Consider the following 15,916-nt stretch of genomic DNA (forward strand, 5'->3'; position numbering starts at 1 on the left):
TAAAGCAAACTGCAGAGCCTGGGGGAGCTTCAGTGTGCAAATAGACTTTGGATTAGATGAAGGTGTGCTCTGATGGGTAGTAATTGCTGCCTCTGAAAAAAAGTGCAGAGGTGGACAGCTGTGTCACATTTCCCTGAAGAGTTGAAAGACCGCCTCCTTCAAAGTAATTTCTATGATATTTGAAGATCCATTAATGTTTTTTCTTTGTTTTTCTTTTTCCCTTTGGGAACCATCCACTAAAAACTAAAACCCTGGGAGGGGGGTTGAACCTGGGAGACCTTGTACGGAATATCACAGTGTAACTATCAAAACACATGATATACATGTAAGAAATTTTGAAATGATAGAAATACATTTGTGTCAAAAGCAGATTGGAAAACAGCAGCACTATGGGGAAAATATGAAAGCAAATTCATATGCTCAGGAAAAGCTCAGGTTCCTTCAGAACAGACTGGTAAGTTTGTTCCAAGCTGGTCCTTGGCCTAAAGCCTGCTACAAAGGTAAACAGTAATCAGCAATAACAAAAAAAAGGCTGCCCCAAGGAAGAGTCTTAACTTATAAATAAAAAGGTCACAGGACACAAAGAGAACAGAAAGTGGGAGACTTTCACAGGGGGGAAAATACTGCATGCACTAACAAACCTGAAGAAAATGCCTGGTGGCAGACTTACAAGATGCCTTTAAACTAAGCGCCTTAAGACGCCAGGAGAGCTGAGGGGAGTGCATGCAAGGTCAAGAGCATGTGTGGACAAAATGCAAACAGCAACCTAAAAAAATTTCACAGCTGAAAATTACGGTAGCCAATTGAAACTTGACGGGTAGGAAGCAAAGGTGTATTTGAGTAAGCAGAAAGCAAAATAACGGAACTGTGGGAATTACGAGTCTGAGGGACAGAAAGAGAAACCTACAGGACACCCTAGAACAGACCAACCAACAGACACACTGCTCCATCCCAGACAACAGAAGTGGAGGGGATATCTGAAGAAGTGGTGTCTATTTGTATTGACAAAATACATAAATATAAATCTAAGGTCATTATTACAGTCTAAGTCAATTACTAAGTTCAGTAAGATTAACTCAGAGACTCTCACTATGACACATTATTAGTAACTTCCCAAAACTAATCTTCCAAAAATATCTGAAATCGGTGGAAAGCTGACCTATCAGCTATGAGGAACCTTCCTAAGATTAGCTGTCCATTTCTCAAGAGAAACTTTCAAAGCCGGAAGGCTGTAGGCCACCATATCCTAGACGCCAAACGAAAAATGAGTCAACCATGAAACTTCCATCAAGCAAAGCTGTTCCTGAGAAGTAGGGGAGAAATTAAGGGAGTCGCAGGTTTGAAGAGACTACACCTACCTGGCAAGAAATGCTAAAGGGGTCCTTCAGATAAAATGAGCAACAAGACAGAAACCGGATTGCCATGTAAGAAACCAAAGGAGTCGGCAAAGAGCACAGGCAACATTAAAGTTGGTGTTACTCCAACAGTGGTCTACAATGACTGACTTCATTTTTTCTATGTGAGAAGACTGTGATAAATTATCAGTCCGTCGCACATATGAACTCGGATACCAGAGCAGCATGCAGAAGGCTTACACAAGTTCAAGCCAGATGAAGTCTCAGCACCAAAAGAGGAAGTGGACATGGGATCCCACCCCTAACCACGAAGCTATCTGCCATTGATACCCACTGGGAAAGGGAAAATCCACTTTCTCCAACGAAGTCTCCCTGAGTACAGTAACCACAGCTCAGGGCAGGCCCCATGCCCTGAGTCACTGGCCAACACAAGGTGAACTCAATGGCATTCTGCAGATTGCCCAAGGCCTAAATCACTGACCCACAAAAGTGAACTCAATGGCATCCAATGGCATTCTACAGAATTTCAGTGTCTTGTTCCTTGTTTGGGCATCTTTTGACTTATTGATCTTTTGCTTGTTTGATTTTCATTTTGGTGTTTTTGTGGAGTGGGGGTCTGTGAGTTTATCTTGACCAGCAGCTGTGGAAATCACCTTGCCTGACTTACTGGGAGAAGCACCTTGGGGAAAGACGGACAAAACCAAGCAGAGTTTAGATGTTTTTATTCACTGACCGGAAGAGGGTCTCAAGAACATCAAGGTGACCATGACTGAAATACTAGCACCTGGAGCGAGACCATCACGGAGCACTCAGTGTTCACCATCACTGGCCAGGGGTTCGGGTGCCTCCCCCTTGTCAAGTCTTCAGCTTTGTAGGGCCCCTCCTTCTGGTGTAGCAATTTTATTCTTGGCTCAATCTCAACAATTAAAAATTCATAAAAGACTGTTTGCAAGAAAATATCAAAGTGGGTAAGAAGAGTTTCAGTTCTTCTTAGTGTCTAAAAGTAAAAAGGGGAGTCGGGAGGAAGAGGTAAGGAGAAAGAAGTCGGGGTCCGCCGTGTTTCCTCCTGCCCCCAGAGCATCCTCGACACAACTGCAGGGCGGTCTCAGTGCTGCTTGGAGATAGGCTCTGTCTCTCTGAGGAGCCACTCGAGAGCTTCCTGGCGGCCCTGCATCTGCAGCTCCTTCCCGATCACATCCCTGCAGGTCTGGTGGTAACTGTTGAGCCAGTCACACTGGGGGGAAGAAGAAGGACACCACACTGTCACTAAGAAGCTACACAGGCCAACAGGCCTAGGTGCTATGGTCACAGCTGAGAGGAAAGACACAAAACCTTGTCCTTTTGCTCCTAAACTCCCCATGTCCATCTGCTTCCCTGGGAACAGACGGGCTGCATTGCTTCTGGTGAAATGATCCCTCAAGAGTGTAGTGTGCCAGCTTGAACTAGCTATGACTGTGGGGGAACCAAAAATAACCTGGCAGCAAGCCAAGGTACTGGGCTTGGCAGAGCGATGCAGAGCTGGGGCTTCCCCTTGTCAGGACACCTGGAAGCCATGTCCACAGATGCTCACAAGGGATGGGATCGCGTCACTGAGCTAGAAGCCATGTCCACAGATGCTCACAAGGGATGGGATTGCGTCACTGAGCTAGAAGCTCCTTACCAAGCCATGCGGACTTAACCCTGACCTACCTCAGGGTACTGACAGACAACTGTAAAAATGCCTGCCGAGACCAGACGCTCCTCAGCTTCCTGTCCTACACCCTCCAATGCTAAACAGGTGAGCATCAGCTAAGCCCAGGGGGCTCTGGTCTGCAGTGTCTAGAGGGTACAAAGCCTTTGGTGGTGAAGGACGATGGTTCTTCAGAGCAGAGCTGGAAACACACTTCGCTTTGCTTTCAGCCCCTGTACGATATGCCACCATAGCCAAGCTTTTTTTTTTTTTAAAGGATTAAAGAGTAGATGCTGACAGAACTTGGTGCCGGGAAACTGCCACCCCCGGACCTGTATCAGAAGGTCCGTGGCAGGCACAAAGGGTGAAAGCCCCTCTGCTGGGACTGGTGGGAAAAGGAAAAGGAAGGAAGTGAGGACAATGTCCACAGGACAGAGTGGACCATACACCTAACTGGACTGCCTTTGGTCTGGCTGCAGCAACTAAGAAACATGATGTTCAGGGAGGCTGTATTATTACAACAAAGGAGCTGGCTTCCAGGAATAGTCTGAAGCAGGTACCAAAACCTGCCTGAGAGACCAAGGTGGACATATAAACCAAAGGGAACAGATAGGGTACTGTTGTCAACAGGCTCTCAAGAGCCAGGGCCATAATGCCCACTGATAAAAGCAAACCAGCCCTGCCACAAGCTGGGGAAGTAGTAGCGAGGGTGTCTGCGTTTGCAGCAAAGTCAAAGAGCTATAGGCTGCCGGCAGTGGATCAGCTCAGTAGTGAAGGGCTGGCCTGCTATAACCTTAGGGAAAAGGGGACACTCCAGAGCCCTTTTGGTTGAGGGACGAGAGAGACAAGACAATGCAAACTGACTCAACAAGACCTGGGCAATACCCCATGGCCCTGCCATCTGCAGATGACCAAATTCACATAAGATTATGGTCCTCTGCTGCCATCTGGTGAAAAAAGGTAGACCTACTCCGAAGACCCCTAAAGGACAGTCGAGGGCAGGCTGATACCAAAGTACAATGAGCAGGTATTTTAAAAGCACAAAGGACAAACCTTGCTTTGAGCTATTACCATTTCTTCAGAAAAAATGGTGTCCTAGCCTGTGAGGTGCTATATAAGAAAGGGGCTTTTGCTCAAATAGTGAGACAGTCCTCTGCCTGCTATGACAAACACTGTTGGCTACATCCACGGAAACGTGCTTATGACCCAAAGAAAGGGTAGCTGTCCTCAATAATTACTGTCCACAGCGATTTGGCCAAGCAAGGTGTATAAATAGTCACTGGACATGGTAGATCCCAGTGACCTGTGTCCAGTGTCAGGAAGTGGGTTGTGAGTCTTATTAGTAAAACTCTTTCGGAAAAAACAGCCTTGCTTAACTTTTCCTCATCCACTACTTCCCTGGATAAAGTGGAGCATCCCCTGGGACAAATACGGGTCACACGTGGTCAGGGCAACTGTGCAACCTACGTACCTGGTCATACACTAAAGCCTTGGGCTTCAAGAGTCCCTTAATAAGGCCGCGGAAACATAGCCAAAGGATGCTACAAGAGCCACGGTCCCTACAGGACACAAAGCTTCTAAGCAAGGGGCTCCCTTGCTCCCACCGCATCACTGGGAAGCTAGGGCTCCTGAGCTGCAGATAGGCTCTTCCCACTGAAGAGCACAGGACGACAGGCTGCTCTTTAGCTGAGCATCCTGTTCTAAATCTAGCTACAGTCTGAATAAGTCAGGATCGCCAGGCCCCTTCAGTGTTCTGTAAACACAAGTGTTGGCTGAACCACAGGCACTGTGATCAGAGAAAGGAGCCCAAGCACACAGGAAAGTTAAGCTAAACAGGAAGCGGATGAACTTCCTCAGTAACGCGCATGTTAAATGAAAAACAGGTTTTTAGCTGGGTGAGCCCCCCTCTACAGCCTCCCTGGAGAGCGAGCACCTCAGCCCTCAGGCTCCCTCCTCTTCAGTGCAGAGGATGCCCAAGCAGACCCCACTGAAGAGCTGCCCTGCGTCCGTCCAGAAGGGCACGGGTGCCCTGGGGAGGGGCCGGTGGCTTCTCTCAGGAACCAACCGTTGTATTCCTCCAGCGACTTTTCATGCTTTTCCTGACTCATGTCCCCATCTGTCACCTGATTTTCACTGGGACTTCCACCTTGCCATGGAGTTTATGCCCTGCTCTCCAACTTCCTGGATGAAAACCTGTTTGTCTCTGTCTGGCTAATTGTTTCTACCCTTCCAGGCTCCTGCTGTGACTGTTCCCCAGTATGTGGCGTTACTCTCAGAGGCTATGGACCCTTTAGAAGACGGGGTCCACTAACTGACAGGAGCAGGTCATTACGGGCAGGTCTTCAAAAGTCATGGGCTGGTCCCTGGATCTGGTCTTTCTCGTGGCTTCCTGGTCCCCTGTGACAATGAAACCTCTGCTACGCATTCCCGTCATCATGAAGTCTGCCTCAGCTCCTCACACTCATGGACCATTCCTCCGTGCCCTCCCCACAGGATGACCTGAAATCTCCTGAAACTGAGCCAAAGCAAACCTTTTCCAAAAGCTGTTTCTGTCTTTTCTTGAGGACACAAAAGTAGCTGGTACCCTGCCTCAGTGCACCTAAGCAGGACGAGTGGAGCTGTTTCTCATGAATGGCAACAGCCCACTGTGCCTACCCATGAGCACTAGGGCCCCACAGTCCGTGGAATGGGACTACCGCTGCTAAGCGCCCAGCACACACCAGCTACTAGCCCGGCGGTGGGACTTGACACGTACTTGACCTCTAAATGGTACCATGGAAAACAGAGCAGGGGACAGTCTCCACCCCTCCTACTAACATTTCCCCCAAACTTGCACCCCAAAATGCCCCATTACCTCTTTATCAGTAAGTGAATCCACATCTATCATTTTGGTCTGGATGGGAACCAAAGTTAGAGGTTCAAAGGTCAGGCTTCCTCGGTTATTGAAATTATACTGCAGGACGAGAGAGGAGACAGCAGGTTACACTCCCCTTAGCGCAGTGAGGCTGGGCTTCCCCCACCAAGCCCGGCGCCCCTCAGAGAAATGTGTTCGTGGGAGCTGACACTGAACACCAGGGCACCACCTTCACACAGGACACGCGGTGCAGATAACACCACCCGCCACCCGACCGTGGGCGCATCTCTGGGTTTCAAACAGCGGTACTGAGTGCTCCCGCTCAGCAGGCCCACAAAGCTACTGTATGTTATAATGGGAAGGCAGGGACAGGACAGGACAGTGTCTGGACTTGGGAAATCTCTGCTTTGGGTTCTTGAGATTCTACTGGGATATAAACCATCCAAACAAGCTAGCCGTGTGACCTATGTTGTCCTATTTATAAGCTTTTTTTTTCCCAATTCTGTGTCTGTGTGAATAAGAAGACAACTCCCCACCATGTGGGTCCCAGGGATCAAACTCAAGTTGCCAGGCTTGGTGGCAGGGGCCTCTACCCACACCCATTCACTATGATTTTTTATTATTATTCTTTGACAGTGCTGTGGACTTAGGACCTCGTTTGTGCCTAACCAGGGCTCTGCTGCTGAGCTACAACCTCTGCCCCCTTCAGGTTTTACAGAGGAGAGAAGCTTCCAGTAAATCCCCTGGTCTGGGTGAAAGGAAACTCCATTTTGGACCAATTATGGTACATTTTTGGTTCCAAAGACAAAAATATTCATCTCCCCACAATAAGAGCAGGAATCTTTAAGCAAATAAATGAACACCCACCTTGGTCTTCACGGGAACCACAAGAACAACATTCTCAATGCGGATCCCGAAAGCCCCATCTTCATAATACCCTGGCTCTAGAACAAACAACTCAGTGAGAGGCAGTCCACAGGAGATGCAAGGAGAAAGGGGGGAAGGACCCACCCCAGCACACTGAAGGAGAGAGGGAGAAGGGGCCTACCCCATCCACTCTGAAGGAGAGAGGGGGAAGGGGCCTACCCCATCCACTCTGAAGGAGAGAGGGGGAAGGGCCCATCCCATCCATCTTCTCCTGCTTAGCCCCATCCTACAGGCATTTAGGTGCAAGTAGACGGGTTCTCAAGTCCTGAACCGTGACCACAGACAGAGCACAATAATGGGATCTGCTACAAGACACAAACTGTGTATCCACAGGACACAGTGATGCAGCCCTGAGTTCGCTTTACAAACACTGGGAAATAGGAGATAGCAGAATAGGGCAGATCCAGTATGACCTTGAAGGCAAACAAAATGTTTATACCTAAAAAGACCATACTTCTTAAAATCTTATCCAGACCTCAATCTTTCTAAAATGAACCCAAATTACTCTGATAATTGAAAAAGACTGTATCAATTCAAGATGATCTGGGGTGGGGGGCTAAGGGGAACCTATTACCAATTTTCTTTAAAATAACTGAAAAGCATATGCCCTGTGCACGAGGGGCACCTACCATCAGTGACAATCATGCATGTGCCCTCTGCACAAGGGGCACCTACCATCAGTGACAATCATACATATGCCCTGTGCACGAGGGGCACCTACCATCAGTGACAATCATGCATGTGCCCTCTGCACAAGGGGCACCTACCATCAGTGACAATCATACATATGCCCTGTGCACGAGGGGCACCTACCATCAGTGACAATCATGCCGGCTTCCAAGGGCTCATCGGAGAATGTTTTATAACTAATGCCACAAGGACCCTCGTGAACGTTCAAAAATGACCCAACACCGTGTCCTGTCCCATGCAGGTAATCCAGGCCAGAGTCCCACAGAGCTGACCGGGCAAAGGAATCTAGCAGGTGACCTGGAAGACAAAGGGTCACCTGATACTCGCAAAGCAATTTAGAGATTAGATGTACTATGTTTGACTTCAAGAAGGTGAAACAGAAACCAAAAATTACTGAAGAGTTCAGGTTTAAGCTCAGCACAAGGAAGAACTTCCTAGCAACAGAAAATACTGACAAGCCAGTCAGAGATCAGTCCAAACCCAGAGGATCATTTGCACCAGCAGCTTGGGGGATGGACACCTTCTTATAGGTTAAGGCTGCAATGGTGACGTGGACAATCCTTTCTGGGAGCTCAGGGTGTCAGAATTACAGACACGAGAGTCTTCCCAGACTACAAGCGTGGCAGGCATGAACAGTGAGAAGAACAAGTCTAAGGGAGGTAAAGAAGTGCATGCCCACCCGCCAGAGTCTAGGTCTGAGTCCTGCAACTGCAGTCCAAGGCCCCACCCACCAGTAACTAGAGCAGAATACACCTCAAGTCAGGATCTTAGCAACATAAATCCAACAAGGGCCATCAAAGGAGGCGTTGGACAGGAGGCTCCCCACACCTCTGTGCCCGGCTTGCCCCCAGGTGTCAACCGCTTCTGTTACTGGTCAGAAGTGACATGGGAATCACCATAAGCCTGGCTCTTGGGGATGAGGGGCGGGGGCACTCGCTCCATGTAGTATCCTGCATATCCTAGCTGGACCAGAACTGCACTAACAAAACAAAATGAAGGATACATTTTTCTCCACCCAAATTTAGACATGTATGAGTCCTACATCTGCTGTGTCCGAGAACAAACCACCTACCTTTGGTTCCCGTGGGGAAAACAGCTGCGCTCACAGCTATGTGACCTTTGAGGACATATGTGAAGCATTCCTACCAGGGAGAAAAAAAAAAAACTGAAACCCCAAAAGGTAGCTACGGGAGACAGGTTGAAACCCAGCACTTCAGAACCCCTTGCCTGCTAGTGTCTAGCAAAACTACAGAGACCATCAAAGTGATTTCAAAAACAAAAACACCACCTTAACGGCCCAGTCTCAGACCAATCTGCCAGAAAAATCATAAAATCAAACTTAAAGTGGCAGGAGAAAGACCTGAGCCCTGGCAGGGATCTCTCCCCCTCAGTTCTATGCTGCCTTCCTAACCGGTCAAAGCAGAAACGGAACAGTGTCCACCGTTCCACAAAGCCCTTGAGAGGGGAGCTGTAAACAGGAATGCTGACCTTGAGAAAATAAGAGGTAGCTTTCAGAATCCTGACGTTGCTGATACCCCTCCCCGGAAGAGAAGGCCCGAGCTGTCTGAAGCTGTACTTGACTGCTTTGACCTTAGCAGCATGCTTTTAAATTCCCTCCAAATGTCTTACCTGCCAATAATTAATTACACAGATCTCATAAAGCCAATAAGCCTGACTCCACAAATATGAGCGCTTCACTACCCACTTATAATTTTCATTTATTTATGCAGCCCCTTTGATAAATGCGATGTGTTTTTAGGAAGGCGGAGGCCTGGAGCTTCTCCTTCACAGCACCTTCTCGTAGGCCGTAGGGGTCCCAAAGTGCATGGTCCGGGTCACATCTGTGGTTCCGTCCCTTTCAAAAGTAGAAGGAAAAAGAAACTTTTTTCAGTCAAAGCAAGCTTTTCTCAACCGTGAAACAGATGGGCACATGGAGAAACCATGCACACAGCACTGGCAAGAACAGCACAGGAAAAGCCCACCTTGAAAAACCACTTAGCCTGAAAGGTTAAACAGGCACCATCTGAGTCACAGCCCGACTCCTAGACATACCCCAGGAGAACAGGAAAGGTGTGCCTGTACAAACACTCATACACGGGTTGTCTGTGCAATGGCTGAACAACCTTACAGATACATAAAAAGCTGAGGCTATACTTTGAGTGGGTGAATTACATCTCAATAAAATTGTTATAAAAAATAAGACAAAGTGTGAAGGCAAAATTGGCTTGCTAGAGTAGGAAGCAAATGGACCCTGACAGACACTATTCTTGGTCATACAGCGAGGCACTCCATGAGACAGCCATCACCGGGTTATGACAAAGAGAGAAGAGACCAAGTACACAGACGCTTGTAGCAAGAAAGCCAAAATCTATTTCCTGCTACTGGAGAGCGAAGGGATTATTGAACCGAGACCCTAAAACTGCCCAGAGGCATCTCTTAGCACACACTAGCTCACATTAATCACACCAAAAACATAATTTCTAGAATCTTCTCATAAAATTCAGAAAAGACAGGAATTTCTGCTATGACCAAAGGATCCCAACATGTCCCAAGACCAGTCACAGTCCTCCGGAACTGGCTTGCAGCTGCGGTGGGGAAGGCCTTTCTAAGCACACACTGGCTTGCAGCTGCGGTGGGAAAGGCCTTTCTAAGCACACACTGGCTTGCAGCTGCGGTGGGGAAAGGCCTTTCTAAGCACACAGTGCAGTGTCTGCTCTGGCTGCTCTCTCTCTTGGGTTTCAGCAATGAGATGCGAGCAAAGTTCAGCTTTCCTCTGGGAAAAAGAAAAAACGCTGAAGAGGATGGCTGTAAAGGTGGTCAGACAAGTTTAGAGTTGGAGGGGCAGGTCCCCTTTTCACAGTCTTACATTCAAAATTAGCCTTCCTTCCTCAGGCCCTTCCAAGACTACTCCGAGCAGGAGCTGGCAGGCCGCTCTCTGGAGTGGAGCAAAAAACTCCACAATCGCTCCCAAGGCTCATGTTAGTCCATGTGCTGATTTCATAATCTATCAAGTCATAGCCAAGGACTGCAGAGTATAATCATCCTTCATAGAAACAGCCACAACTGGGCTTTCTCAATGAGAGGTCACAAAACAAAGAAACACAACAGAACCCTCCCATCTGTGACCAGCGAGGGATGGGGGAGCAGCTGGGTGCGCTCAGCTAGAGCACAGCTTGTCTACCTCCTCAAAATCTGGCCTTGAACTGAGGAACTGAGTCTCAAGTTTGACAGCAGCCTTGGTTTACTTACTTGTATTGAGCACCCGAGTCAATGAGGTACACCTCATCCAGGGACAGGGTCCTGTTTGTCTCAGGAACAGGCCTAATAATCAAAAAATTAGTTATTCCAAAAATCTAATCACTTGGTAAATCTGAGAGGGTATGAACATTGTAAGCTACTCTTTCTTTCTTTTTCTTTTTCTCTCTCTCTCTCTTTTTTTTTTTTTGGTGTTAAAGAGGAACAGAAGAAGAAACAGTTGTATTTATGTCTAGAACAATAAGTGAGAGATGACTTTAAAAGAACAATCAATAGAACCCATGTGACTGCAATCCTCAGAAGGTTGAGGCAGGAGGACTATAAATTAAGACAAGCCTGAGCTACAGTGAGGCCCTACCTCAAACAACAAACAAACAGACAACATACAAAACCTGACAGAGGAAGCAATGAGTTTAAGCTTGGGTTCCAGGGATGGGAAGCAAGAGTCAAGGTCCATGAGGAGCTCACTAACTCTTAGGACTCCATACCCTGCCCAGGAATCTCTTTGCTAAGAGACCCTACCTTCCCCTGAGGGGAAAGAAGCGGGTGGGGAAACTTCTACACTCTTCAAAGATCAGGAGGTTCTTTGTGAAAAGTGACCCAGACAGGACCACTGTGCTGGGAAACGTCCAAAGAGAAGAGAGCATTCTGGGCTCCCACTCTGCATGCAGCACCAATCCCTTTCCAGCAATAACAAGATAAGCAGACACCAGCCCAGTCTCTAGGCAGACATCTAACAGCCTGCAATGAAGAAACACTGGAATAGGAGCAAATGGTTTTGAAATTTGTATTGCTCTAATCATATGGGGGAAAAAATCCACCATGAAATTCATCATTTCAGTCAAAGTGAAATCCCTTTGGTATCTGGAGCTGGAGCGTTCGGTGAGAGAGTGGTCGTCACATCTGCGAGGGTCTCCCACACTCCCGCACACAGCTTTGAACTCTATCCCAAGACTAACAGCTCTAAAACAATCATTTAAAAGGGAGAAGAGTCTAACCCAGCTAGAGCCCAGAGCCAGACTGAGAGCCCTTCCTTTATGCACATGAAGACAGAGGAGAACGGGTGCCAAATGCCCTACACAGAGTGAAAGCACTGAGCTGGGTAAGCTGATGTCCACACCTAACGACATTTCCTACATCACCAGCAGGGCCCAGATCCGGAGTACAGCAATGCACCTGTCTTAAGAGTTCAGGGAGGCTCAGCTCTGTGGGTCCATGGACTCTCACAGATCATATGCTAGAGAGGAAAGGCAAAAAAAAAAAAGAGAGAAAGAAAGAAAAAGAAAACGAGCCTGGGATGTTGGCTTCAAGGCCAGAGTCAGGGAAAGATGGCTCTGCTCCCCAGCATCTCACGACCCACAACAGGCTGGCCCCACAGTTAGCAGTGCACTTTGGACGTTGGCTGTGGTGCTCACAGAGGATAGACAAGAACATCAAGAAGCCTGCTGTTACCAGAAAAGAAGCTCAAGAATTCAGTCAAAATACAAGGGTTATAGAGACGATTTCTGAGCCTCAGAATGGAAATCTGGTTAGGTGTGGTAGCTCATCCCTGTCATCTCAAGCTGATGCAGGAGGATCACCATGAGGTGGAGGGCAGCCTAGACTATGTAAAAGTTCCAGACCAGCCTGAGCTATAGGGTGAGAACCTATCTCAGAAACTGTTAACAATAACAGCAAACAAGTAAGAGGAAACAAGAAAAGGCAGAGGCTTGAGGACTCAGGAAACATGGCCTCTGGGATCTTATCTCCCCTCCTTCAGCCTCCAGATACAGTGGTGGGCACGAGCTTCCCCTGCTCAGGCTGCTGTACAAAGCCAGGTCTGTGCTCCTGCCCGTCTGCATGCCTTACGCATAGTGAATGATGGCGCCGTTGGGTCCCGTACTGGAGATGGTTGGGAAGCTCAGGTCCACAAAGTCAGCCTGTTGCCTGGAGCAGACACAGAGCAGGGTCACTCAAGGCTTTCACGGTGCTCATCCAGCACACAGTCCACGGGTCTTCTCCACAAATACTCACCTTCGAAATTCCTCGGCTTTGTCAGCAGCTGAGATCTCAGTTACACCACCTTTGGGAACCTACAAGAAAGCGTGCTTATGAATCATCACTGAGGGAGCCCGTGCTTCAGTCATGGGAAGAGCATACATTCGATGCTTGGCTTTTCCTCAATTCCCACGCCCCAAAGGCCCAAGCTTCAGGATATACTGTGTCTCCTCTCTAATAAGGAGAAAACATTGGCAGGCTCTTGAGAAAGCTATCTAAAGAAGGGTTCCTGGTTAACTTCTCCCTGAACTATTTTGTCACAGCATTATATCCCCAAATCTCCCAAAATGCCATACATCTAAATTTAAAATCTCAAAAGCATCACCTACTAAGCAACTACCCTAAAGCCAATTATCCCGGAGGAAGAAAAAGGATAAATGCAAAGATACTATAGGTTATAACAATAAAACCAAGAAGAATACATAAGTAAAACAATCTGGCACTGGATCAAAGCAGGCGCCACATGGAGTTTTTCTTAAGACAGCAAAGCACACAGACGATGCTCACACTACATGGTTCTAAGAGGAAAATAAACAAAAACACAAAAATCTATCTGTATACTACAAGAAAAACAAAAAATGATTTCCAAAGAAGACTAGCTGGCAGCATGGAAGAACTCAGTCGAGTCCCTGCTGATGACTAGGGGCCGTACGGAGAAAAATGGTCACGCTAGAACTCAGTAGAGTCCCTGTTTGCAGGTCTACTGGCTCCTGTCATTCACTGAAGCATGGTGCTGTTTAGCAACAGTGCTAAGAAACCAACCTTTTCTTTGCTCCATGCATGGCTGGGCAAGAAATTAATGGCAGGAGTCAATTTAATATAAAAAGTTTCATGGCTTAAAGTTCAAAATGTACACACTAAGACCGCTTACGCCCAGTATAAGTAGGTGGCCTGTAATTCAGGAAAGGCCACTTTTCCTCCCAGTGAAATTCCACTTAATTATCACTCTCTACACAAAGGAGCTCCTCTCTACAACACCACAGTGGTGGAATTCTTTCTTTTTCACAGAATCTATCAACATGTGTATGCACAACGTTACAGAACACAGTGCCAAGGAGAACACTAAAGCCAACTAAAGCCTTCAGCCACAAGAGCCCAGGGGAGGTAACGGTTGTTATCAAGGAGTGTTGATATCTAGGAGTGTTCTAGAACCACGTGTTCAACAAGGACAAAAACCAACCTCTTTCTCCAGCCAGTTGAAGAGTTCACAGAGGGCAACGGCATCCTTAATCTGCGTGAACAACAGAGAGTCAGTGATCAGACTCAGAGCCCAGTCCTGTGGCCACCCTCCCAGGACTGCGTCCCAGAGCCAAACAATCCAGGGGCACTCAGGTTCCCAGAAGCCCTCTACAGGAAGCCTTTCCACTACTGGGAGAGAAAAACTGAGGCACAGTCAGATGTGGCCATACCTGAGCACACGGGCAGCTCCTCTAACCAGTGAATTCCACCCTGCATGGGCCAGGAGCGATGAGCTGTGGCCAGCCTCCACCAACCCCAGATCTCGCTTCCTTGATCCGGCTTCACATAAACTGTTCCTTTCTCAATACACCACAGCCTCACTACCCATACTATCATCAAGGACTCCTCACAGTGTGTGTGTGTGTGTGTGTGTGTGTGTGTGTGTGTGTGTGTGTGTGTGTGTGTATGCACATGTATGTATTGTGTGTTTAACATTTATAGATTTTTTTTTGCCTCATGTATGGCTATGCACCATGTGTGCCTAGTGCCCAGAGTCAAAAAGAGAGTGTCGGAACCCCTGGAAATGCGATTACTGACAGTTATGGGGATGGCATGTAGGAATCAATCCTAGGCCCTCCAAAAGAGCAGTCAGTGCTCTTAGCCACTGAACCATCTCTTCATCCTCCTTCCTTTGCATTTTGTATTACACTTCATAAAAAGTTAACACATCCAATTTTATTGTTTTTGTTTTTTGAGACAGAGTCCACCGTACACCTGATACTGGCGTCAAATTCATAATCCTCATTACAGGCCTGCATGCCCAACATAATAGTTTATTTCATTCTCCCACTGACTCTGGAAGACCAGAAGGACAGAGGTCCAGAGAGATTCTGAACCTGTGCCAGGCCCGGGGCCTCACAGATGAGGAGGGAGCAGGACCCTTCTGACCACCCCATCCTATTTCCTGGACCAGCTGCTCTACTCACATGAGCCCGCCTCATGCCTTCCGACTCAGTGGGGTTCTTCACAGCTTTGGCAACGCAAATGGGTGTATAAGGCATACAGCAGCGATGATCCTAGGACACAGCACAGGAAGATGAGAAACAGTCTGCTCAACAGCCAGAACAGCACACACTTGGAGGCAAATCATCTGAAGAGCTCCACTCGGGACCCGGCAGCTGTCCTCTGGATCCTGGAGGCCTGCCACTTTGGTTGATGCCCTGAGCACGCTCAACACAGCTTGAGCTCACCCAAAATAAGTTAAATACATCAAATGGGGCATCTTCCTCCACTCCTGGCTCTTTGCGGCTGCCAGCCTGTCACAGCAGAGGACTGCTGTCCAAGCCTCGTAGCTCTGGCTGGAGCTCACCACCTCTCAGAGCTGGGGAAAGGACCCATGTTGTTTTGGGGGTGGAGAGGGCATCTGCAAAAGGACTCCTGCTCTCCCGCTCATCACTATGCTTACTCTCAGCTTGCACATTCTGCCCACACCACCGTCCTCACGCACACCTCAGGAAACGCACGTTCGGCTCTGAGGAGGTGAGTGGCAGGACAGAGACACCGTGGCGCAGTGGCAGGCCTCCTGATGACAGATCTGCCAAGAGAGCCCACGGCTGAGCTTGCCCAAGCCCTCTTATCTATCAAGGGTCCAAGGCCCAACCGGAGAACGAGCAGCTGAAGGGGTGTGGGTTCCAGTCCTGCCCCAGATTCTAAACAAAGTGAAACAACAGGTCCTGATCAGTCCCCAGCAGGGGCTCAGTGAAGGGCAGGGCTGCCGCGACCACGTGTTGTTCTTAAGACAAATCCTCCACTCCCCAGCCTCTCTGGGCCTTGAATCTGTATCTAAAACATAGGGAAAGAAAAGAGGTGTGTTCTGGGAAGTGTACCCCAAAATTCAGGTTCCTATGCTGCCTTCACCCTGGCCACTTACCACCTGCACACCTCACTCGT

General features: G+C 48.1%; 1 protein-coding gene across 5 annotated transcripts in view; it reads right to left on the minus strand.

The window, feature by feature from the left end:
* Positions 1–2,060: 2,060 nt before the first annotated feature.
* The window catches only part of Xpnpep1 (X-prolyl aminopeptidase 1), a 48,040-nt gene continuing 34,184 nt past the window's right edge, over positions 2,061–15,916 (minus strand). For all 5 annotated transcript variants that reach the window (XM_013348187.2, XM_005352459.2, XM_026781424.1 and 2 more), the window contains 11 exons: positions 14,953–15,042; positions 13,968–14,018; positions 12,764–12,822; positions 12,599–12,676; positions 10,745–10,816; positions 9,290–9,350; positions 8,568–8,637; positions 7,619–7,792; positions 6,746–6,822; positions 5,879–5,977; positions 2,061–2,589 (listed from right to left, as the gene is read on the minus strand). In XM_013348187.2, the coding sequence (XP_013203641.1) occupies positions 2,461–2,589; positions 5,879–5,977; positions 6,746–6,822; positions 7,619–7,792; positions 8,568–8,637; positions 9,290–9,350; positions 10,745–10,816; positions 12,599–12,676; positions 12,764–12,822; positions 13,968–14,018; positions 14,953–15,042 (960 nt within the window). In that variant the 3' untranslated portion in view covers positions 2,061–2,460. The remainder of the gene's footprint in view (positions 2,590–5,878; positions 5,978–6,745; positions 6,823–7,618; positions 7,793–8,567; positions 8,638–9,289; positions 9,351–10,744; positions 10,817–12,598; positions 12,677–12,763; positions 12,823–13,967; positions 14,019–14,952; positions 15,043–15,916) is intronic.

Source organism: Microtus ochrogaster, chromosome 8 (genome assembly GCF_000317375.1).
Source record: "Microtus ochrogaster isolate Prairie Vole_2 chromosome 8, MicOch1.0, whole genome shotgun sequence".
In the NCBI taxonomy this organism is placed as follows: domain Eukaryota; kingdom Metazoa; phylum Chordata; class Mammalia; order Rodentia; family Cricetidae; genus Microtus; species Microtus ochrogaster.